This window comes from Ipomoea nil, unplaced genomic scaffold (assembly GCF_001879475.1).
Source record: "Ipomoea nil cultivar Tokyo-kokei standard unplaced genomic scaffold, Asagao_1.1 scaffold3231, whole genome shotgun sequence".
NCBI lineage: Eukaryota > Viridiplantae > Streptophyta > Magnoliopsida > Solanales > Convolvulaceae > Ipomoea > Ipomoea nil.
Window position 1 is genome coordinate 430,774 of NW_017619659.1, and position 26,361 is coordinate 457,134.

At 44.6% G+C, this 26,361-nt stretch overlaps 1 protein-coding gene across 1 annotated transcript; it reads left to right on the top strand.

The window, feature by feature from the left end:
- The first annotated feature begins 14,914 nt into the window (after window positions 1-14,914).
- LOC109168889 lies at window positions 14,915-15,522 on the top strand. Its single transcript, XM_019317744.1, has 2 exons — window positions 14,915-15,076; window positions 15,211-15,522. Exons 1-2 carry the CDS (start codon window positions 14,915-14,917, stop codon window positions 15,520-15,522), a joined length of 474 nt encoding a protein of 157 aa, XP_019173289.1.
- The last annotated feature ends 10,839 nt before the right edge of the window (window positions 15,523-26,361 follow it).

Consider the following 26,361-nt stretch of genomic DNA (forward strand, 5'->3'; position numbering starts at 1 on the left):
CCTTGAGCAGAAGAGGAGACAAACTGTGGTTTATAGATGTTGGTGTCAGGATTCTCCGCAGCAGGTTGAACCTCAGGTGTGATACTTCGTCCTCTTGAGCGAGTGGTTGGCTTTCCCTTCCGGGTAGAGGTAGTGGGAACCACAGTAGGTGCCTTGTTCTTGACAGATGACCACAGGGTCTTGAACACTTGTTGCACAGGAGGATCAACTTCAGTTTTTACTGATTCAGCAGATTTTCTTCTCTTCTCAGGTTGAGCCACATCAAGATTGTCATCACCCGATTCAACAGCAACTTTTACAGGGACATTCTTGCGTTTAGATTTTCTAGTTTCCTTGGATGGGGAAGGCTCAAAAGGACTTGGAGATACTTAGTGACTTGTGTCTGATACTGGCGCAGATGAGGTTCCCAGAAGATTTGTAATCTCTCGAAACTTGAAGGTGGTTGAGTCCGGATGCGCTTTAGCTTCAACAGTAGGAGGTCTAGACACGGGGGCTTTGGGCCCATATACTTCAGCAAGAATCTTCTCATCTTCACTAGAGGACTCAGTAGGATGAATAACTTGATATGGTTCTGGAATGGAGGCAGAAGGTAAACCTGCAAAATGTCGGACGTGTTCCAGGCTCTCAGCCAAAGATGAAGAAGTATAGTCAGGCACCCCATCTAATTGCTCAGATGCATGAGGACTTGAAATACTGGCAGCCTCAATCTCAGCGGGCAAATTGAAGGGATGATCAGATGGACAGATCTCAATAGGGGACACAACAATTTCAGAGGAAGAAGGCAAAGCAGATTTCACAGTATCAGCAGAATACACAACCAAACTTAGATTGTTCCCCAACTCAGAGGATTTGTTTTTCTCATCAGACACATCATCAACAATATCTTTTGTTGGTTCAGACTTTTCAGAGAGGATACACGGAGGATCAACAATTACATAAGTTTTCTCAGAAATTAACGCATTTGCACTCTCAGATTGAACAATAGGCATAGAAGACTTCATAACATCAGAAATTAAATCATCAGGCTTATCAGGGGAGATTTCAATAGGGGATTCAGAGGTATTGGACCTGTTACGGAGAATCTCAAACCGATGTTTGGTTTCGTCCTGGGCAGCTTGTAGGTAGAGGGGTTGAGCTGCTGCTCGACGACGTGAGACCTCTTCTGATTCAAGAGCTCTTTGGGCAAAGTATTGAAGGAATGCCCCAACACGATTACTATCTTGAGGCTCTGGGATACAAGCAGGACTAACCTCATCACTCGCTCCTGAGGCCAGCTTCAAGAGCTCACTGGTGTCATCCTCGGACCAATCGGCATAGAACTCTGGATAATCTGAGAGCACAGTGACCATGATTTCATCGCGTAGAACAGAGTCAAGCTTCAATTTCTTCTTCATAGCTAACTGGAGCAGTGTTTTAACATGCTTCGTGGCTGTTTCCGGTGAATGAATCTTCTTTCCAAGCTTGATAATGATATTCCTTACAGAGTCTGCCATTGTTGTGCGATTTGGGTATGCGAGAAGGTAAACCCTAGGTAGAGGATCAAAGAGAAAAAAATCAGAGAGCAAGGATATTTTGAACTCTTCTTCCTTCACAATTGACCCAAACCTCATATATAATCCCAAGGGTGAAGAACCCTATTTAATGCGGCTTGTCAAATGCATGCAGAGCTGATGTGATTGACGCAACGGTATACCTCCTTTTTAGGAATGAAACGGAAGGGTTGAAGATTTGAATTTCGAAAAGATGAATTAATTTATGGTAAGAGGGGTTAAGATATTAACTTAACAAAAACAGAAGGGAGATTTAAAAGGAAGTCAAAGGCTGAATATTGACCCGTAAATGTGACACCATATACTCTCCTTCTGTATGGCTTACTGCTTTATTATTCAATCCTGCAGATTCCCAGAGCAGATTTGAGAATCTCAAACCGATTTGCATCCAGGGGCTTAGTCAGAATGTCAACCAGTTGCTTATCTGTTTGAATGTATTCCAACTCTATTTCCTTGGAATCTACCATATCTCTGATGTAGTGATGCCTTATATCAATATGCTTCGTTCTGGAATGTTGCACTGGATTCTTTGAGATATTGATGGCACTGACATTATCACAGTAGAGAGTCATAATTCTTTGAGTAAGACCATAGTCTAGAAGCATCTGTTTCATCCACACCAACTGAGTACAACATAACCTCCCGCTGCTATATATTCTGCCTCTGCAGTACTTAAAGAGATCGAATTCTGTTTCTTGCTCAGCCATGATACAAGTTCTTTCCAAAAAAGAAGCATCCACCCAAAGTACTTTTTCTGTCATCAATATTTCCTGCCCAATCCGCATCGCAGTAAGCAACCAAACTTAGCTCACTGTCCTTGGAGTACCATAGTCCATATTGAATTGTTCATTTTATACACTTCAGAATCCGTTTAGCAGCTATCAGGTGCGACTCTTTCGGATCAGATTGATATCTTGCAGAGATTCCAACACTGAACATTATATCTGGTCGACTAGCGGTTATGTAAAGCAGACTTCCTATCAAACTCCGATATATTGTGTTATCAACTGATGCACCAGTGTCGTCTTTGGATACTTTTGTGGAGGTAGAAATAAGTGTCCTGGATGGTTTATATGATTCCAGATCAAACTTCTTGACCAAATTCTTAGCATACTTTTCTTGTGAGATAAAGTACCCTTCAGGACTCTATTTCACTTGCAGCCCTAGAAAGTATGTCAGTTGGCCAACCATGGACATTTCAAATTCTTCTTTCATGACTTTTACTAGATCATCAGTGTACTTTTGTAGAGTAGAACCAAAGACAATGTCATCCACATAAATCTGAGCAATGGTAACATGACTTCCAGTGGTTTTTACGAACAGGGTTTTGTCAACACTTCCTTGCTTATACCCATGGTGTAGCAGATACTGTGTCAGTCGTTCGTACCATGCCCTTGGAGCTTGTTTGAGACCATAGAGGGCTTTTCTGAGCTTGTAGACATGAGATGGATGATCTGGATCTTCAAATCCTTTCGGTTGAGCCACATAGAAACTTCATGTAGGTACCCATTCAAAAACGTTGTCTTAACATCCATCTGAAACAGTGTGAATCCCAGTATACATGCGACTGCCAACAAAATTATGATCGACTCTAACCTTGCCACAGGAGCAAACGTTTCATCATAGTCAATTCCCTCTATCTGAGTGTATCCTTGAGCAACTAACCGAGCTTTGGTCCTTGCAATATTTCCAGCTTCATCAGTTTTATTTTTGAAGATCCACATTGTTCCGAATATGTTGACACGATCAGGTTTTGGAACCAGACCCCAGACATGATTCCGGTCAAATTGGTGCAGCTCCTCTTGCATAGCCTTGATCCACAGATCATCTTGTAAAGCTTCTTTTACACTTTTTGGTTCTATTTTTGAGGTATAGCAGGCTGATCCGGATATTTCTATCAGATTATTTCTCATCCGGCTTCTGGTATTCATCCCATCTGTTGGATCGCTAATAATGTTCTCTGAAGGATGATTTTTCTGAGTTCTGGTGGGCTTGTTCTTACCCACATTATCGACGAGAGACGTCTCCTGTTCAGACCTTTCTTGATCTTCATCTGATGAATCTTGAGTTTTGGATCTGGTGTCCTCAACTGTGTCTAACTCACTAAGAGGAGGTTCTGTCTCTAGTTCAGTTACTGATGCTTCTACAAGTTCGTCAGGATAGTCATCTATAACAACATTTATTGATTCCATTACAGATTGAGTTCTTTTGTTGTAGACTCGATAGGCTCGACTGATTGGAGAGTACCCCAGAAAGATGCCCTCATCACTCTTAGGTTCAAACTTCCCCCTTTGTTCCCTATCGATCAGCACATAACACTTTGTTCCAAACACATGAAAATACTTCAAGTTCGGCTTCTTCCCCTTCCAGATCTCATATGGCGTTTTGGACATACCTGGTCTCAGGTAGACTCTATTTACAGTATGACATGCAATGTATACTGCTTCAGCCCAGAAACGTTGTGGTAGATGAGATGCATGTAGCATAACTCTAGCCATTTCCTGCAAGGTTCGATTCTTTCTTTCCACCACACCATTCTGTTGAGCTGTTCTGGGAGCTGAGAATTCATGAGCTATACCATTCTCGGAGCAGAAATCTGAATATAAAGTGTTTTCAAACTCTTTACCATGATCACTTCTCAGTCTTTGAATTTTTATTATAGGCTCGTTCTTTTCTTTTTGAACCCTTATGCACAAGGTTCTAAAAGCATTGAAGGCTTCAGATTTTTCTCTTAGGAAATATACCCAGCTGAACCGAGAGAAGTCATCTACACACACAAATATGTATTTCTTTCCACCAATGCTTTCAGTTTGTGTTGGTCCCATAAGGTCTATATGAACCAGTTCTAGGCATCTCTCGGTAGTAATAACTTTTACTGCTTTGTGAGGAGTTCTTATTTGTTTCCCAATGGTACATGTACCACAAACCCCTTCTTGTTCTATTCTGATCTTAGGTATCCCTCGCACAGCATCCAATTTGATCATTTTATCCATATCTCTATAGTTTATGTGACACAGTCGTCTATGCCAAAGTTTTGATTCATCTGATATTGATAGGCGACAAGCATTTTCATTAGTCAGCACATAACAGTTGTCAGAGGATTGTGTTCCTTCTATTACCAGTTGATCTGCTTTATCCCTGACTCTGCAACAGTTACGATTGAAGTACACATTCCAGTTTTGATCACACAACTGACTGATGCTAATAAGATTTGCTTTCAGACCACTGACTAATAGAACTTCTTCTAGATGAGGTAAGCCTGGTACATTTAGGGTACCTTTTCCAACTATTTTCCCTTTTTGTCCGTCTCCATATGTAACTGATCCACTGTTAGGTTGAACAGCCATAAGACACTTGACGTTTCCTGTCATATGTCTGGAGCACCCACTATCGAAATACCATCTTGCTTCGGTTGTAGAGGCGGTCAGAACTATAGTGGGATAGCATATTACTTCTGACTTCCTGACCCAAACTTGTCTTGTGAAAGGTGTAATAGTCTTGTTTTGATATTTCTCCTTCCTTTGGTCTCTGTAAAAGAAATAACACTTAGGTCGAGTGTGACCTTTTGTTTGACAGTAGTGACATATGGGTGTATATTGTCTGATTCTAGCAAATTTAGCTTTGAACTTTGAGTACTGAGATTGAAACGCCACTCTGTCAAAATTTGTTTCTGCATGTGTATTCCCTTTTTCCTTTTTCTGGACTGACCGGGATGACTGACCTATTCATACCCGCGAGCTGGTATATCAATTGATGTACCCTCTTTGACAAACACAGGAATAGTTTTCGAATATTCTCCTTGTTTATAACCAAGACCCTTTTTGTCATTTGGATTTCGTCCAGAATCCAGAATTTTGTCTAGAGTTGATGTGGTGTCCATCATCTTTATGTTCTTCTTCAGATCCTCCAACTCTTTTATCAGTTTTCCTTCTCGAGATCTTATCTGAGTTATAAGATCTTATTTTGTGACAAGTTCTGTGTTTAGTTTCTTCAGAAGATCATCCCGTTGCTTTAGTTCTTCATTCAGATTCTTATTAACTTTCACCAGTTGTTCCCAGCTTGCAACAAGTTTAGCAAATTCCATTTCAAGTTGGGTATGCCTCTCTTCAAAATCATCTGTCGAAATATAAGACTCTTCATCAGATTCATTTTCTTCGAACTGGTTTTTTGTAGCTGAAAAGAAGGCCATAAAGTTTCCCACGTTGTCATCTGACTGATCATTAGATGCTTCTTCCTCATCATCACTTAGTGTAGCCACAGACAAAGCCTTTTTTCTTTTGAGATAAGTTGTACATTCAGCCTGTATGTGTCCAAATCCTTCACAGTCTCGACACTGCACTGACCGGTTGAGAGACGTACCTGTGTCAGTCGAACTGCTTCTGGGTTGTCTTGGTCAGCCAGTTTGAGACTGATTGTTCTGTGGGAACGAGGGTGTGTCTGTTTTCTGATATGAGGAGTTACTACCTTTGTATTGTGTCTTGTTTGGTTGTCCTTAACTTCTTCTGTTAAAGCCTTTTAAGATCTTCTTAAAGTTCTTGGTTAGTAAGGCCAATGCTTCATAATCTATGTCATCTGTGTCCGATTCTCGATCAGCTTCAGCAACAAAAGCCACTGACTTGCCTTTTCTATTGACAGCAAGGTCATCATCAGCCAGCACTTCAAGTTCATATGTGTGTAAGCTTCCCATAAGCTCTCCCACACTCTTCTTTTCCTAGCCTGTGTGTTCCTGAATTGCGGTTACTTTCATTCGGAAGCGTTTTGGCAAAGATCGAAGGATCTTTTTAACTACTCTTTCATCAGTGAACGGTTCACTGAGTATTGAGGCTCTGTTCATCAGATTCTGAACACGACTGTGAAAGACTGAGATTGTTTCCTCTTCGCCCATTCTAAGGGCTTCAAACTCTGACAGTACCATTTGAATCTTTGATTGCTTCACATCACTTGTACCCTCAAATCTGGTTTCAAGAATTTCCTATACTCGTTTTGCTTCCTTTACCCCAGTGACTAAGGTAAACATAGATTCATGCAGAGATCCTACGATAGAGTTCAGTGCTTTATTGTTCAGATCAGGGGCTGTCATCTCATTTTCCGTCCAAGTCTCAATGGGTTTTGCCACAGTGGTTCCATCAGGATTTTGAATAGTTGGATGGCTCCATCCAGAGAGAACAGTACGATAAACCCTGGTACCTTGTGCCTGGAGATAGATTTCCATACGAGCCTTCCAGAAAGAATAGTTGTGACCATCCAATTCTGGTGGTTTCATGCTTGCATCCATCCTGAATAAAAACAACCAGCCAAAAACACACAAGCAGGCAAACTGCCAACCGATAACCAGAGACACTTCCAATAAAAAGAGAACAATGCAAAACCAAAAACTTCCCGTACGGATCAAGTCACTATGTAGACTTAAAAGCTCTGATACCACATGTAATTTTGCATTTTCTCAATTTAAGAATATCAATAGGATTAAACGACTGATGAATTAGTCTGACAGATTCAGCGATGATATCAGTCAGATAGTCGAATCACTAATTAGTTTGCGGAAAGAGTAAACTAAGGCAGACAGCAAAAATAACAACACACAAGATGTTTACCCAGTTCGATACAGTGTGTATCTACATTTGGGGGACGATCACATAGGTGTCCAATCCACTAACAAATAATCCAATGTACAAAGGTAGAGAACAATAATCTCACCTGAGTGCCCCACACAGGGTACGTACCTAGTCTACACTGATTTAGTGGATTGTTGAAGATGGAGAGCCGTGCATACAGAAGTCTAATGAAATCTCTTCACTTGGAGAGCTAACTCTGATGCAGTCCACTTCAATGACGCAGTCCAATGTTGTTCCCACAACTGTGTGATCTTAGCGTCCTTTTCGTTTAAGCAACGATATCTCTTCTCAAGTTCTTCATCATAATCAACAAGAACAAATTGTCTTGAGAAGAGGCATGATAATCAAAGATGTGGTCTCTTAGTATATGTCAGAGTGTTTCTTTCTTCTAAAAAACGTAACCCTAATTCATGACCAAATAAGGGTACTTATACTTCCATAGCTAGAACACTTTCCATAGGTATCTCTGATTGTAGATGGTAGGACGATATGAGAAGAATGTAATCTTAAAGATTCGATCCATACCTTTCCAAGACAGATCCGTTGATATTCTTTCCAAAGTTGACTTCTTTAAACTGCGTTCAGTAAAAGGAAACATCTTCCTAAAACAGGTCTTCAGTGTCAGTATGTCTGGTGCTGTATCTGATCAATCAGTCTTCTGTAACACAAACCGACACTGTAACACCCCGTGTTACGGCCTTCAATCCCGGATTAATTATTTAATTAATCCCGTTAATAATAATTAAATATGATTTAATTCGGTTAGGTTTCCCTTTAATTAATTAATAAGGCCCACCATGAACCGTGGGCCCTTGCCTAAATTAGAGCCTTAAGCCTATTAGGAATAAAGAAAGTAAACCTTTTACTATTCAGATTCTGATTAGGAATCCTAGACCTAGTTATCTATTAGGAATAAAGGAAGTAGGTCTTTTACTATTCAGATTATGATTAGGATTCTCTTTAATTAATTAATATGGTCCACTATGGACCATGGAACCCAATCCTTAGTCCCAAAAGGAATAGAATTAGCAAGCCTATAATATTAGTTCCTAATTAGGACTCCTAAATATATAAATAGGGGACTTAAGAGGCACCTAGAACCCCCCACCACAATAAACGACTCACCATCCCAAAAGAGCTCTAAGAATTCCCTTAGAAGAAATCAAGAAAGCAAGAAAGCTTAAAGAAAGACCCTTCATAGCCAAGGAATTAATTAAGGCTAAGAGGTAACCCATGTCTCAACAAAACCTATTTTCATAGCTATGATTCCCCCTTAGGGTTTCCCCCATATTATTGTGTATTGGCGAGATATGATGATTATTATTGATGTTTGATGTGATGATCCCATGAGGGATCTTGATGATCTTGATATTGGAAGATTCTTGATGATTATGGAATTCTTGATAATTATATGGAGTTCTTGATGATTATGTGTCGTTCTTGATAATTGTGTGATGCCCTTGATGTTTATGTGTTATTCTTACCGAATCTTGCAATTAGAAGACGAACCGTATTCTTGTTGATATAAAAGTGATTAGAACCCTAGGTTGTATCGTATGATCTTATTCTTGGATTATCGGGTGGGGAAATCGCATGTTTGGGTGTTGATTATATTTAGAAAAGCATGATAGGTTATGTGCCGTTCGTTTCTTGTATTTGATTCGTTAATTGTCTACGTGTTGTCGTTAATTGCGTTGTAAAGTGTCTAAGCATGGTTTCGGGTTCCACAACGGTTCCCGGGGCGTAAAATGTGTGAAAAGAGTCAGTGGGGGGTAGGGGACCCGCCACCTACCCACGGCCGTGAAACACCGCCCGGCAGCGGGTGGCCGGCGGGCGGGCAGCTGCCCGCCGGCGACCCGCTGCCTGGAATAGTATTCTCCGGCGGGCAGCCGGCGGGTGGCCCCCACCCACCGGCTACCCGCTGGAAATTCCCCACCTTGGGTTCCCGGCTTCCCCGTTTGATGTTCCCCTGTTCCCCGTGGTGTCCCAACGGACTCCGTTTATCGTGCCTATGTCTAGTTTGATATTTCGGGTACCGTTCGTAGGTTTACGAGTCTATTATATTGCATGCTAGTTGAATTGGTATCCCGTTAACCTAGGTGGAAGGAGTATGAACCCCTTAGGACTATTCTTAGTATGTGATGGGTCACGCATAGGTTTTGTTATACGTTTTCTCCCCCTTCCCAATGTGTAATGTGGGTTGCATGTGCTTGCTATGTGTTATGTGTGTGTGTTACCCCAATTCGGTTGCGATCGGATTGGTTATCCTGAGCTGCGGTTCAGAAGCTGGCTGCGGTCAGATTGATACTCTTGGGCTGCGGTCCACCGTTTGGTTGCGATCAAACGTTTCTATACGAGCTGCGGTTCGTCCTTTTTCCTGGCTGCGGTCAGATGACATTCTCTTGGGCTGCGGTCCACTGTTTGGTTGCGATCAAACACTATGATGAGCTGCGGTTCATCGGTCGGTTGCGATCGACCCCTCCGTGTTGCGATACGGGGCAGGGTGCTGCGGGGCCGTGTCAGAGCTATATGCGCTGACCCTCATGTATGGGCATGCGATTGGTCCTGTGGCGCCAACAAAGTGTGTTATGTGTTGTGACATGGACGAGTTGTGATTACGAGTGTCTTGGGGGATGAGACTATGGGATTTATATTGGGAATTGTTCATGTTGGGTCATGATCATTGTTTATGCTTTGCCTTATCTGCCTTATCTGTTGTGAACTGCATATGCTCGTTATAACTGTTGCTTGTGTCTGGCCTTATCTGTCAAGTCATTCCCGGTTTTAAAGCTAGAGTTCGTAGGATATATCTTCATGCTCAAAATGGTTTTCGTATATCTATATATATCTCTATATGTATTGTATTTCAACGCGTTGGAGTGGGTTACCAGCATCTCTCGCTGGACAGATATATTTGGCTTTCAGGCACAGAAGATTAAGTCACTGGAGTGCGCTAGAACTTAGAAGTAGATAGTTTCCCTTTTGGCCTGCGTGCCACGTTTACGTATTTATGCTTTGAGGATATTAGTTAGTTAGCCTGTGCACTTGGGTTCTCTAGCCCAGGTGTGGCATAGCACCCCGAACGCTTGTATTTATATCTTGGGATTTAATAAGATTCTACCTTTATTATAAGTTTTAAATGTCTTGAAAATCTGGGGTGTTACAGACACCAAGCTAACCCTATCTTAGATTGCCATAATAATAATGCCAATTATATGTTGGGGTTTTTTGAGCAATTAAAACACTAACAAATACTTTTCATTGGCTGTTTTTTTTTTTTCGTTTTTAATTTTAGTATTATGTGTTTGGTAATTTTTATGCATAAAATATTTTAACGTTCTGTTTCGAGGTGTGTTTCCTGTGTGTTGCCGTTGTTTTTATCATTTTTATTTGTTATTTTGTGGGTGGAGGTTTTTACTTACTAATGTGCATGTTTTTCCATATTAATTGTGCACTCAGTCTGTTGTTTTTTTTTTTTTTTTTTTTTTGTTTGCGGTGCATAATTTTTTTAATTGTTTGTTTTTTGTTTACATATGTATTTGTGTTTGTTGCGTGTGCAGTTGGGTCGGAATCGCTACAAGCTTGTGTTATGGACGTTTCTTCCGATGGGACTAAGTACTGAACGCCTTCGTGTGACTCGGGGGTTAGGCCTTTTGAGGGGCAGCTTTTTCCTTCGCTCGATGGACAAGTTGTTATTCGTCCTCCTCCTATCTTGAATAACAAGGGTGGTGGCAAATATTTGAAAAGTACAAGGGAATTAGTCGTTGAAAAGTCTGGACATCGTCAACGTCAATGCCAAACTTGTAAAAAGTAGGGCCATAATAGTCGTACCTGCCCGATGCGCAACGGAAACATATGAGGAATGGGTCGCACTTGTCTTTAAATTTTATTTTTGTTTAAACACATTTCTATTGGTTTTACTTCTCCATTCACATGTTCATTTTCTGCATTTTGTCTTGGTTTTTAAATAATGTATGTGTTTTGTTTTGTTAATAACATTTTTTTTTGAATATATGGAACAATTTTATCTCATTCGGTGTTTTTAAAAATTTCTCGATTGCGGTGTTTGTAGAATTTCTCCATGCGCTGTGTCTAATCTCGTTGCTTCCTTTGTTCTTAAAATAATGATATGGATTTGTTATTGTTGTATTTTGTTTCCCCCCCCCCCTTTTTTTTTAACATTCCCCAATTGCACAGTATAGTTTCGTGTCTTGCACATTGTATCTGGATTTGTGTGCCGACTTGCACATTAGCATCCTTTGTTGCTGCACATCAATAAACAACTACTGTTGCATGAAACATGTCCTATAATAAAACTTAATTGTTACGTTGGTATATTTACTTCGCAACAACGAAACGTCGTAGGTTGCACAGAATGGTCTCCCAAATTCTTACCGTGATGCATTAACTATTGCTACGTAGGTTCACATCAGCATAACGGGTAAAAAACTATTTAGCCAACTTTGGGTTACTTGTAATTACACTTAACATTGGATTACTACATACACCGTCGATGCACATACCGGTTCTGTCAGTTATATCGTATTTGCATAATGTCGTACACCAATGCTACACGAATTCGAAATGTAGAATATCAATTCCTCGTTAACACGAAATTACATACAAATTCACATATTCACAGGGACGCATGCACAAAAACACGAAATTATTCCTATGCACAGCCACTAGTCATTTTTCTGCACAAATATATACAGTTACATACACAATCACATATTCATCATGTTCTTGCACATTAATTATACCCTTCTCTAAATCCCTAAAGTGCACAGTGTCATTTTTTATACTCCAATACAGACCATTTCTTCAATCACTTTTCTGCTGCCTATCATATACCCAGTTTTTACCTCCCCTAATAACACATAACATAAACCTGCAAACACAAAACTGCTCATGAAACACCAACTCTGTCCCTTTCAAGAGCCCCCTACTTCGCACCCTCAATTCGTAATAACTAAAACAAAAACAAAAACAAAACAAAAAAAATTTGAAAACAGTAGTGCAGTGTTGCTCTTATGCATGAAGGATTATTCAACTTGGCAACATTCACACCCATGTTCGCCCAGTTTTTATTATCAAAAAATGAAAAGAAAAAACCAAAAAACCATACAATACCACTGCCTCCGGTCATTCTTCCCGTAAACCACCCCCCGTTCCACCTCGATTTTCCTAACTCCATCTCCGGCGACATTACATCAAAGTCCGATGAAGTTGCGGCCATCAACACCCAGTTTTCATCAATTTTATTTATTCCTTTAAAAAACCCCACTCTAGACTAGTGTATTCGAACGTGGAATTGCACAGACATGCAATACACTTGTGCAGATAATCGATCAAAACAAATACCATTCTTAAAAAAATAATCCCTTATGCAGTCTACTCGTTGCCTCGATCGACGCACGCCGCTGACTTCTTATTGCTGTTCCGTCCGCCATAGTTTCCGATTCTGTACTTGCCCCTACAACTTCACCTAATCGCCGTGCGTTCCTTCTACTCCCACTATGTTGACTGCCTTCCCTAGACTTCCGCCGTTTAAACCAAACGCGTACAGACCCGGACTCTTCGGCCTTTCCTTCCTAGTCTTGCACGATCATTAATCCATTTACCCTTTTACCCCTATTTTAATTACTCCTTCAGTTACTTGACAATTTTAGTGACCTTTTAATTTCTCCCATTGTGCACTTACAGCTATTAGATGGCTTGATCTGATGGTTGGAATTTGACCACAATCCTCACCTAACACAATAACCTCACTTGAACCTCACCCATATATATATATATATATATATATATGTATATATATATATATATACATATATATATATATATATATATATATATATATATATATATATATATTACTAATCAGTGGTAGGATTTTCCTTCTTTTACTCGTAAACTTATTATTATTCCGTTTTCTGGTAAGTTAATTCATATTCCTATTTCATTTTTCCTGGTAACTTAATTTTGTTTCATTTTCTATTTTTCCTTTTTTACTACTAATATTATTAGTATTAATCAGTGAATTAAAGATCATATTTTTATTTTCCTTTTTCTAATGTTTTCCCAATAATTTTTGCTTTTCTATTATTTGGGCAAGAATGCATGAAAGGAAGATTTTTGTTTTTTTTTAATAATAGTATAAATTATTATTATTTTGTAAATATCATATCTTAATATAGACTTAACTAGTAAGAAAATTTTTAATATAATAATACCAGTACAGTCGTCGTCCAAAAATAAAAATAAGTAAATAAATTAAGTTATAAAGCAAAAAATAATTGAAAAGTAAACATTTATGCAAGTGAAAGGAAACTTACCATGATTATTAAATTAGCAAGATAATTTTTAATATGCATAATGTTAGGACAAAATGGGAAGTCAATGCATATTATCTTTTTTTTTTTTTTTTTTTATTGAGTGATATGAGGGAAACTGTAACAATTATCTTTTTTTTTTTTTTTTTTTTTTTTATTGAGTGATATGAGGGAAACTGTAACAATTATCTTTTTTTTTTTTTTTTTTTTTTTTTTTTTTTTTTTTTAGCCAAATGAATCAGATTGCATTAGCCATATCACGCTCAATAAAAAGAGGAGGAACATCCTCTAAATAGAGCGTGCAGAGATCGCACTTTCATGTTTGCTAGTGAATGAGTCGCCTGATTAGCGTCTCTACTTACGTAACTAACCAACGAACCAGACATGGAAGATACTAAGTGTTTACAAGAGAGCAAAATAAAACCAACATAAGTACAAAAAAAAGGAGCATGACTAAGACTTGAGATCAAAACTGAGCTATCTGTGTAAACTCTGACTGTAGAGTAGCTATTATCCTTCAACCACGAGAGTGCTTCACGCATCGCCATTGCTTCTGCCAAAAGTGGGTTATACGGGCAAGTCATTGGGCCATTTGCCGCGGCCAGGAAGGTGCCATCCGCCTCCCGCACAATAAAACCATATGCCGCTGCATGATGCGTACCATGAAACCCTACATCTACATGGCAATAGATCCCAGCAGCAGACGGTGAGACTGGACTCGGTATGGTCGCGACCTGCTGCATACGGGAGGAGCTGCTGTAACAATTATCTTAATATGTGTATTAAATTAATAAACCTAGGCTATGAATAATTTAGGTTAGTTTATTTTATGTATACTATTTTTTAATTGACTTTCTTTTTGAGTTGATCGGTTATAAACAATTTAAACCGATTTACCATGATGTGGTTATGGATTTTTTTCGTCAACCAACAAAATAGAACGGAAAATTACACTTTTCGTCCATAAATTATAGAATAATTATAGAATTTGTTCCTAAATATTAGTCATACTCAGTTTTCGTCCATAAGGAAAAGTGCAATTTTCCCACAAAGAGCCAACTCATCAATTAATCTTGGCTGATGAAGTCAATATTGACTTGGCTCTTTATAAAGACTTTGATATATCTAGTCAATATGTTATAGACTTATGATTATATTATATGAAAGATTGAAGTATTCGTTGCGTGCTTATTAATGGGGAATTGCGCAGTAATTTCTGTGAAAAAAAAAAAAAGACCTTGAAAACCCAAGACCTGAAATGTTTGAAGCTAGGGAACAATTCACTTGGACGTGGCTAACATAATAAATTTAGAGATTATTTGATAGTTACGAAATTCAAATTTTATTGACAAATTAAAATGTGAGAAAACTTAGGTTAATTAGAAGAGAGTTTTTACGGAAAATGTTAGTAGTCATGGGGTTTGATGAACGATGGGCAAATCTGATTATGCTCTGTGTGATCACTGTTGAGTACAATATACTTGTGAATGGGGTGACGGGTGGTCGAGTAGTACCTACTCGGGGCTCAGACAGGGAGATCCTCTATCCCCATATTTATTCATTATTTGTGCAGAGGGTCTGTCTTTATTACTACAGAAGGCGCAGATGATGTGCTATATACACGGATGCAGAGCTGCTATGGGGGCACCCCCAATCTTGCATCTATTTTTTGCGGATGACAGTCTGTTATTTTTCAGTGCAAATGTGCAGGAGGCTACGGTGATTAAACAGTGCCTGAATCGTTATGAGAACTTGTCTGGTCAGAAGGTAAATTTTCATAAGTCTAATATCTGTTTTAGCAGAAACACGCAGGAGGCCGAAAGGTTGGCGTTAGCGGATTGCCTACAGGTTGACCAAGCCCCAAATTTTGGAAAATACCTGGGTCTTCCTTCGTTTGTGGGAAGAAATAAGAAGGCAGTTTTTGCTTATGTAGAGGACAAGATCAGGCAAAGGATAGGGTCATGGAATAAAAAACTGCTATCACAGGCTGGTAAAGAAGTCTTGTTAAAAAGTGTGGCATAGGCAATGCCTACTTTCACAATGGGCATATTTCTCTTGCCAGACTCAGTCACTTTGTCTATTGAAAGAACTATGAATAGATATTGGTGGGGCAGTGGAACGGACAGGAGAATCTACTGGAAAACTTGGGATAAGCTGTGTGTTCCCAAGAATTATGGTTGATAGTACTAATTCCACGTAATGCGGTTAAAGTAATAACATGATCAAGTAAAGCAAGTAAATCTTTTATTGCTCGTGTAAAAGGACCTAATACAATCTAAGTGGCTATTCCGAGGGCCGACTAACTGCGGTCAGGATGCTCTGTAAATAGCCTATCGATCGTTCCAAAAATCCCCCACACTGTTGCCGCCGTGGGTATTTATAGCCGCTAGGCCGGAGACACAGCTCCGGTCGGTCGGCATGTAGCCCACGTAGCAACCACGTGTCTTCACTCCGCTAGCCCTGCCTGTCAGCGCCTAACGCTGCCACGTGCCTCTTCTCGATTCTCTCGTCTAAGGGCTATCGATCGGGAGTTGAAGACGCCAGTCAGGTGCTCCACCAGTCAGGTACGACCGGGTTCTTCCAAGAATATCCGACCTGTAACCTGCATAAACAAGAATAAAACACCTGGCATGTCGGTCGGGGTATTCCCTACCAAGGGCCCCCCAGCCCGGGCCTTTTTAACCGCCCGGGAAAAAATGGGATGGGATGAAGAAGTCCAAACGTCTGCCGCCAATCCGACCGGACAACTGTCATTCTGTCGGGCCACGTGTCAGCTTCTGCGCGCCTCGGAGTCCGGAACGGTCACCTCGCGCAAGTGGGCCGTTTCCCGCCCAAAAGTTCTCCTATAAATAGGTTCTGAAATTCATTTGAACTTCTACCAACCCTCTCTGTCGATCAGAGCATCCCAAGCGAGCAACTTTCAGAGTCGGTCGAGCAATCAGCATTTCAGCATTCTCAGCTAACTGCAATCACTCGGTACGTTATCTAGCAATGGCCGACTACGGGCCTTAACTGACCACGACCGGGTCGTACCCGACCCTAACAACATCCCAACACCCTTTAGGAAGACAGCATGTCGGATACAGACAGCCAGAATATCTCGGGCATGGACTACGATGACGCGGTCGAGCAGCTCAGCGAAGAGATCGACGTCGAAGCATCTTCACCAGAGGTCGTTCAACGACCACAACGAGCCTCCGAGCGACAAAGGTCGTCTAGCTCGGAAGGGTCATCTAGATCGAGCGGATCGAGCAGCGGGAGCGGCGAGACTACAACGAGAGAACGACGCTCCTCGACCGAAGCTGCTCGGGAAACACCGACCCGGGTAATTGGGGATTACCCTCAGGCAGCACCTCCGACCGGCGATCGGGAGGCCACACCCGAGCCGGTCGAGGAAGACCCGGCTGCCCTGCCCGCACCAGCCAACAGCGAGTTCCTGTTTTTGAACAGTGAAAGCATCGAGCAGCAAGAAAGCCTGATGACGACGGGAGAAGCGTCGAAGATATCCGCCATACTCACCGGTCGGGTTCGCTTCGACACCCGTCGTAGTTTAGGGAATATCATTGAGCGTCACGAAGGGAAGTGGATCAGGATGCACTATAAATCACTCCTAGCACCGATCCAGATCCCCTTCTCCGCCCTATTGACCGCGTTTTTGGGCTACTACCGAGTGGTCCCGGCCCAGATCTGCCCGAACGCGCATAGGATTCTAGCTTGCTTTCCGCAAATCTGCTCTCGGCACGAGGTCGCGTGCACGATGGAGTTGTTCAACTTCATCTACCAGGTAAAGACCCTGCCAGCCAAATATGGAGGTGGATTTCTGATGATCCAGTCCCGGGCGGACCTGTGCGCCATCGATCACCTGCCCGGGAAAAATAAAGGTTGGAAGAACAGGATCTTCTCGGTCGAGTACGTCCCGTGTATCCTCCCGGTCGAGAGGATGTGGAGCACTCACTATAGGAAGCAAGTTGTGCCAGTCGAGACGAAGGCCCTCCAGGATGCCGTCTCCAAAATCTCGAGCGAGATCCACTAGTACAAGATCTTCCGCTCGAGGGAATGCTAAGATGAGGCCCGACTGCCACCGCCACGATACGATCTCAAGGAGAAGTACGTGCATGTGCCAACGGGCGTGACGATTGCAAGGGCGGCTACTCGGGTTGAGCCGGCGAACGAAGGTCTAACACTAACTGATCGTCCCCGACCTCGGATTAACCATTTTGTTTTCTGTTTGCAGAAATGGCAGCAATGGGCTTCAAAGAAGAAGAAGCACCTCGGATTAACCATTTTCTTCCTCCAAGTTGTCTTGTTCGGTTTATTTTTATGCGTTTACTTCGTTTATTTTTGTTTGGTTGTATGCCGGTCGTCCTTTGCCCGACCCTTCGGCCTAATGGCCTGGTCGTGCGTGTCCTGACCTAATGGCCTTTCGAAAACACGAAAAACATTTTTGGCCTGTCCGTTCGGGGTTTTCCCGATCACCTGGCCTTGTGTTGTGCTTTCCTTCCTTCACCCTAGCCCCACACTGTTGTGCACACAAGGCACGAGTGAGTGCGACAGTGAAAAGAAGTTTGGACGGATCGGGGAGTTTTTGATGGAGCTCTGGTATCCCCGATCGATGGCGTGACCTGAGCATCCGCCGAAGATGAGCGCTATAGTTGGTCGTTAGAATTCGACCGGCCATGTGGTAGCTTGGCTATTAGAGCCAATTCGGTAGATGGCTATTAGAGCCGATTAGCTGTACACCCCTATCGGTCGGGACCGAGGGAGAGGTGTTATTTGGGGCGAAACAGTGCACCCCCAATCTTGCATCTATTTTTTGCGGATGACAGTCTGTTATTTTTCAGCGCAAATGTGCAGGAGGCTACGGTGATTAAACAGTGCCTGAATCGTTATGAGAACTTGTCTGGTCAGAAGGTAAATTTTCATAAGTCTAATATCTGTTTTAGCAGAAACACGCAGGAGGCCGAAAGGTTGGCGTTAGCGGATTGCCTACAGGTTGACCAAGCCCCAAATTTTGGAAAATACCTGGGTCTTCCTTCGTTTGTGGGAAGAAATAAGAAGGCAGTTTTTGCTTATGTAGAGGACAAGATCAGGCAAAGGATAGGGTAATGGAATAAAAAACTGCTATCACAGGCTGGTAAAGAAGTCTTGTTAAAAAGTGTGGCACAGGCAATGCCTACTTTCACAATGGGCATATTTCTCTTGCCAGACTCAGTCACTTTGTCTATTGAAAGAACTATGAATAGATATTGGTGGGGCAGTGGAACGGACAGGAGAATCCACTGGAAAACTTGGGATAAGCTGTGTGTTCCCAAGAATTATGGTTGATAGTACTAATTCCACGTAATGCGGTTAAAGTAATAACATGATCAAGTAAAGCAAGTAAATCTTTTATTGCTCGTGTAAAAGGACCTAATACAATCTAAGTGGCTATTCCGAGGGCCGACTAACTGCGGTCAGGATGCTCTGTAAATAGCCTATCGATCGTTCCAAAAATCCCCCACACTGTTGCCGCCGTGGGTATTTATAGCCGCTAGGCCGGAGACACAGCTCCGGTCGGTCGGCATGTAGCCCACGTAGCAACCACGTGTCTTCACTCCGCTAGCCCTGCCTGTCAGCGCCTAACGCTGCCACGTGCCTCTTCTCGATTCTCTCGTCTAAGGGCTATCGATCGGGAGTTGAAGACGCCAGTCAGGTGCTCCACCAGTCAGGTACGACCGGGTTCTTCCAAGAATATCCGACCTGTAACCTGCATAAACAAGAATAAAACACCTGGCATGTCGGTCGGGGTATTCCCTACCAAGGGCCCCCCAGCCCGGGCCTTTTTAACCGCCCGGGAAAAAATGGGATGGGATGAAGAAGTCCAAACGTCTGCCGCCAATCCGACCGGACAACTGTCATTCTGTCGGGCCACGTGTCAGCTTCTGCGCGCCTCGGAGTCCGGAACGGTCACCTCGCGCAAGTGGGCCGTTTCCCGCCCAAAAGTTCTCCTATAAATAGGTTCTGAAATTCATTTGAACTTCTACCAACCCTCTCAGTCGATCGGAGCATCCCAAGCGAGCAACTTTCAGAGTCGGTCGAGCAATCAGCATTTCAGCATTCTCAGCTAACTGCAATCACTCGGTACGTTATCTAGCAATGGCCGACTACGGGCCTTAACTGACCACGACCGGGTCGTACCCGACCCTAACAACATCCCAACACCCTTTAGGAAGACAGCATGTCGGATACAGACAGCCAGAATATCTCGGGCACGGACTACGACGACGCGGTCGAGCAGCTCAGCGAAGAGATCGACGTCGAAGCATCTTCACCAGAGGTCGTTCAACGACCACAACGAGCCTCCGAGCGACAAAGGTCGTCTAGCTCGGAAGGGTCATCTAGATCGAGCGGATCGAGCAGCGGGAGCGGCGAGACTACAACGAGAGAACGACGCTCCTTGACCGAAGCTGCTCGGGAAACACCGACCCGGGTAATTGGGGATTACCCTCAAGCAGCACCTACGACCGGCGATCGGGAGGCCACACCCGAGCCGGTCGAGGAAGACCCGGCTGCCCTGCCCGCACAAGCCAACGGCGAGTTCCTATTTTTGAACAGTGAAAGCATCGAGCAGCAAGAAAGCCTGATGACGACGGGAGAAGCGTCGAAGATATCCGCCATACTCACCGGTCGGGTTCGCTTCGACACCCGTCGGAGTTTAGGGAATATCATTGAGCGTCACGAAGGGAAGTGGATCAGGATGCACTATAAATCACTCCTAGCACCGATCCAGATCCCCTTCTCCGCCCTATTGACCGCGTTTTTGGGCTACTACCGAGTGGTCCCGGCCCAGATCTGCCCGAACGCGCATAGGATTCTAGCTTGCTTTCCGCAAATCTGCTCTCGGCACGAGGTCGCGTGCACGATGGAGTTGTTCAACTTCATCTACCAGGTAAAGACCCTGCCAGCCAAATATGGAGGTGGATTTCTGATGATCCAATCCCGGGCGGACCTGTGCGCCATCGATCACCTGCCCGGGAAAAATAAAGGTTGGAAGAATAGGATCTTCTCGGTCGAGTACGTCCCGTGTATCCTCCCGGTCGAGAGGATGTGGAGCACTCACTATAGGAAGCAAGTTGTGCCAGTCGAGACGAAGGCCCTCCAGGATGCCGTCTCCAAAATCTCGAGCGAGATCCACTAGTACAAGATCTTCCGCTCGAGGGAATGCTAAGATGAGGCCCGACTGCCACCGCCACGATACGATCTCAAGGAGAAGTACGTGCATGTGCCAACGGGCGTGACGATTGCAAGGGCGGCTACTCGGGTTGAGCCGGCGAACGAAGGTCTAACACTAACTGATCGTCCCCGACCTCGGATTAACCATTTTGTTTTCTGTTTGCAGAAATGGCAGCAATGGGCTTCAAAGAAGAAGAAGCACCTCGGATTAACCATTTTCTTCCTCCAAGTTGTCTTGTTCGGTTTATTTTTATGCGTTTACTTCGTTTATTTTTGTTTGGTTGTATGCCGGTCGTCCTTTGCCCGACCCTTCGGCCTAATGGCCTGGTCGTGCGTGTCCTGACCTAATGGCCTTTTGGCCTTTCGAAAACACGAAAAACATTTTTGGCCTGTCCGTTCGGGGTTTTCCCGATCACCTGGCCTTGTGTTGTGCTTTCCTTCCTTCACCCTAGCCCCACACTGTTGTGCACACAAGGCACGAGTGAGTGCGACAGTGAAAAGAAGTTTGGACGGATCGGGGAGTTTTTGATGGAGCTCTGGTATCCCCGATCGATGGCGTGACCTGAGCGTCCGCCGAAGATGAGCGCTATAGTCGGTCGTTAGAATTCGACCGGCCATGTGGTAGCTTGGCTATTAGAGCCAATTCGGTAGATGGCTATTAGAGCCGATTAGCTGTACACCCCTATCGGTCGGGACCGAGGGAGAGGTGTTATTTGGGGCGAAACAGTGCACCCCCAATCTTGCATCTATTGTTTGCGGATGACAGTCTGTTATTTTTCAGCGCAAATGTGCAGGAGGCTACGGTGATTAAACAGTGCCTGAATCGTTATGAGAACTTGTCTGGTCAGAAGGTAAATTTTCATAAGTCTAATATCTGTTTTAGCAGAAACACGCAGGAGGCCGAAAGGTTGGCGTTAGCGGATTGCCTACAGGTTGACCAAGCCCCAAATTTTGGGCTACTACCGAGTGGTCCCGGCCCAGATCTGCCCGAACGCGCATAGGATTCTAGCTTGCTTTCCGCAAATCTGCTCTCGGCACGAGGTCGCATGCACGATGGAGTTGTTCAACTTCATCTACCAGGTAAAGACCCTGCCAGCCAAATATGGAGGTGGATTTCTGATGATCCAGTCCCGGGCGGACCTGTGCGCCATCGATCACCTGCCCGGGAAAAATAAAGGTTGGAAGAACAGGATCTTCTCGGTCGAGTACGTCCCGTGTATCCTCCCGGTCGAGAGGATGTGGAGCACTCACTATAGGAAGCAAGTTGTGCCAGTCGAGACGAAGGCCCTCCAGGATGCCGTCTCCAAAATCTCGAGCGAGATCCACTAGTACAAGATCTTCCGCTCGAGGGAATGCTAAGATGAGGCCCGACTGCCACCGCCACGATACGATCTCAAGGAGAAGTACGTGCATGTGCCAACGGGCGTGACGATTGCAAGGGCGGCTACTCGGGTTGAGCCGGCGAACGAAGGTCTAACACTAACTGATCGTCCCCGACCTCGGATTAACCATTTTGTTTTCTGTTTGCAGAAATGGCAGCAATGGGCTTCAAAGAAGAAGAAGCACCTCGGATTAACCATTTTCTTCCTCCAAGTTGTCTTGTTCGGTTTATTTTTATGCGTTTACTTCGTTTATTTTTGTTTGGTTGTATGCCGGTCGTCCTTTGCCCGACCCTTCGGCCTAATGGCCTGGTCGTGCGTGTCCTGACCTAATGGCCTTTCGAAAACACGAAAAACATTTTTGGCCTGTCCGTTCGGGGTTTTCCCGATCACCTGGCCTTGTGTTGTGCTTTCCTTCCTTCACCCTAGCCCCACACTGTTGTGCACACAAGGCACGAGTGAGTGCGACAGTGAAAAGAAGTTTGGACGGATCGGGGAGTTTTTGATGGAGCTCTGGTATCCCCGATCGATGGCGTGACCTGAGCATCCGCCGAAGATGAGCGCTATAGTCGGTCGTTAGAATTCGACCGGCCATGTGGTTGCTTGGCTATTAGAGCCAATTCGGTAGATGGCTATTAGAGCCGATTAGCTGTACACCCCTATCGGTCGGGACCGAGGGAGAGGTGTTATTTGGGGCGAAACAGTGCACCCCCAATCTTGCATCTATTTTTTGCGGATGACAGTCTGTTATTTTTCAGCGCAAATGTGCAGGAGGCTACGGTGATTAAACAGTGCCTGAATCGTTATGAGAACTTGTCTGGTCAGAAGGTAAATTTTCATAAGTCTAATATCTGTTTTAGCAGAAACACGCAGGAGGCCGAAAGGTTGGCGTTAGCGGATTGCCTACAGGTTGACCAAGCCCCAAATTTTGGAAAATACCTGGGTCTTCCTTCGTTTGTGGGAAGAAATAAGAAGGCAGTTTTTGCTTATGTAGAGGACAAGATCAGGCAAAGGATAGGGTAATGGAATAAAAAACTGCTATCACAGGCTGGTAAAGAAGTCTTGTTAAAAAGTGTGGCACAGGCAATGCCTACTTTCACAATGGGCATATTTCTCTTGCCAGACTCAGTCACTTTGTCTATTGAAAGAACTATGAATAGATATTGGTGGGGCAGTGGAACGGACAGGAGAATCCACTGGAAAACTTGGGATAAGCTGTGTGTTCCCAAGAATTATGGTTGATAGTACTAATTCCACGTAATGCGGTTAAAGTAATAACATGATCAAGTAAAGCAAGTAAATCTTTTATTGCTCGTGTAAAAGGACCTAATACAATCTAAGTGGCTATTCCGAGGGCCGACTAACTGCGGTCAGGATGCTCTGTAAATAGCCTATCGATCGTTCCAAAAATCCCCCACACTGTTGCCGCCGTGGGTATTTATAGCCGCTAGGCCGGAGACACAGCTCCGGTCGGTCGGCATGTAGCCCACGTAGCAACCACGTGTCTTCACTCCGCTAGCCCTGCCTGTCAGCGCCTAACGCTGCCACGTGCCTCTTCTCGATTCTCTCGTCTAAGGGCTATCGATCGGGAGTTGAAGACGCCAGTCAGGTGCTCCACCAGTCAGGTACGACCGGGTTCTTCCAAGAATATCCGACCTGTAACCTGCATAAACAAGAATAAAACACCTGGCATGTCGGTCGGGGTATTCCCTACCAAGGGCCCCCCAGCCCGGGCCTTTTTAACCGCCCGGGAAAAAATGGGATGGGATGAAGAAGTCCAAACGTCTGCCGCCAATCCGACCGGACAACTGTCATTCTGTCGGGCCACGTGTCAGCTTCTGCGCGCCTCGGAGTCCGGAACGGTCACCTCGCGCAAGTGGGCCGTTTCCCGCCCAAAAGTTCTCCTATAAATAGGTTCTGAAATTCATTTGAACTTCTACCAACCCTCTCAGTCGATCGGAGCATCCCAAGCGAGCAACTTTCAGAGTCGGTCGAGCAATCAGCATTTCAGCATTCTCAGCTAACTGCAATCACTCGGTACGTTATCTAGCAATGGCCGACTACGGGCCTTAACTGACCACGACCGGGTCGTACCCGACCCTAACAACATCCCAACACCCTTTAGGAAGACAGCATGTCGGATACAGACAGCCAGAATATCTCGGGCACGGACTACGACGACGCGGTCGAGCAGCTCAGCGAAGAGATCGACGTCGAAGCATCTTCACCAGAGGTCGTTCAACGACCACAACGAGCCTCCGAGCGACAAAGGTCGTCTAGCTCGGAAGGGTCATCTAGATCGAGCGGATCGAGCAGCGGGAGCGGCGAGACTACAACGAGAGAACGACGCTCCTCGACCGAAGCTGCTCGGGAAACACCGACCCGGGTAATTGGGGATTACCCTCAGGCAGCACCTCCGACCGGCGATCGGGAGGCCACACCCGAGCCGGTCGAGGAAGACCCGGCTGCCCTGCCCGCACCAGCCAACGGCGAGTTCCTGTTTTTGAACAGTGAAAGCATCGAGCAGCAAGAAAGCCTGATGACGACGGGAGAAGCGTCGAAGATATCCGCCATACTCACCGGTCGGGTTCGCTTCGACACCCGTCGGAGTTTAGGGAATATCATTGAGCGTCACGAAGGGAAGTGGATCAGGATGCACTATAAATCACTCCTAGCACCGATCCAGATCCCCTTCTCCGCCCTATTGACCGCGTTTTTGGGCTACTACCGAGTGGTCCCGGCCCAGATCTGCCCGAACGCGCATAGGATTCTAGCTTGCTTTCCGCAAATCTGCTTTCGGCACGAGGTCGCGTGCACGATGGAGTTGTTCAACTTCATCTACCAGGTAAAGACCCTGCCAGCCAAATATGGAGGTGGATTTCTGATGATCCAATCCCGGGCGGACCTGTGCGCCATCGATCACCTGCCCGGGAAAAATAAAGGTTGGAAGAATAGGATCTTCTCGGTCGAGTACGTCCCGTGTATCCTCCCGGTCGAGAGGATGTGGAGCACTCACTATAGGAAGCAAGTTGTGCCAGTCGAGACGAAGGCCCTCCAGGATGCCGTCTCCAAAATCTCGAGCGAGATCCACTAGTACAAGATCTTCCGCTCGAGGGAATGCTAAGATGAGGCCCGACTGCCACCGCCACGATACGATCTCAAGGAGAAGTACGTGCATGTGCCAACGGGCGTGACGATTGCAAGGGCGGCTACTCGGGTTGAGCCGGCGAACGAAGGTCTAACACTAACTGATCGTCCCCGACCTCGGATTAACCATTTTGTTTTCTGTTTGCAGAAATGGCAGCAATGGGCTTCAAAGAAGAAGAAGCACCTCGGATTAACCATTTTCTTCCTCCAAGTTGTCTTGTTCGGTTTATTTTTATGCGTTTACTTCGTTTATTTTTGTTTGGTTGTATGCCGGTCGTCCTTTGCCCGACCCTTCGGCCTAATGGCCTGGTCGTGCGTGTCCTGACCTAATGGCCTTTTGGCCTTTCGAAAACACGAAAAACATTTTTGGCCTGTCCGTTCGGGGTTTTCCCGATCACCTGGCCTTGTGTTGTGCTTTCCTTCCTTCACCCTAGCCCCACACTGTTGTGCACACAAGGCACGAGTGAGTGCGACAGTGAAAAGAAGTTTGGACGGATCGGGGAGTTTTTGGTGGAGCTCTGGTATCCCCGATCGATGGCGTGACCTGAGCGTCCGCCGAAGATGAGCGCTATAGTCGGTCGTTAGAATTCGACTGGCCATGTGGTAGCTTGGCTATTAGAGCCAATTCGGTAGATGGCTATTAGAGCCGATTAGCTGTACACCCCTATCGGTCGGGACCGAGGGAGAGGTGTTATTTGGGGCGAAACAGTGCACCCCCAATCTTGCATATATTTTTTGCGGATGACAGTCTGTTATTTTTCAGCGCAAATGTGCAGGAGGCTACGGTGATTAAACAGTGCCTGAATCGTTATGAGAACTTGTCTGGTCAGAAGGTAAATTTTCATAAGTCTAATATCTGTTTTAGCAGAAACACGCAGGAGGCCGAAAGGTTGGCGTTAGCGGATTGCCTACAGGTTGACCAAGCCCCAAATTTTGGGCTACTACCGAGTGGTCCCGGCCCAGATCTGCCCGAACGCGCATAGGATTCTAGCTTGCTTTCCGCAAATCTGCTCTCGGCACGAGGTCGCGTGCACGATGGAGTTGTTCAACTTCATCTACCAGGTAAAGACCCTGCCAGCCAAATATGGAGGTGGATTTCTGATGATCCAGTCCCGGGCGGACC

What these genes read in the sequence shown, in the direction of transcription:
- LOC109168889 (XM_019317744.1), top strand. Translation starts at nt 14,915, where the DNA reads ATGGGGTTTGATGAACGATGGGCAAATCTGATTATGCTCTGTGTGATC. An exon ending in ATTCATTATTTGTGCAGAGG is followed by an intron (nt 15,077 to 15,210) that starts GTCTGTCTTTAT and finishes GCAAATGTGCAG; the next exon opens with GAGGCTACGGTGATTAAACA.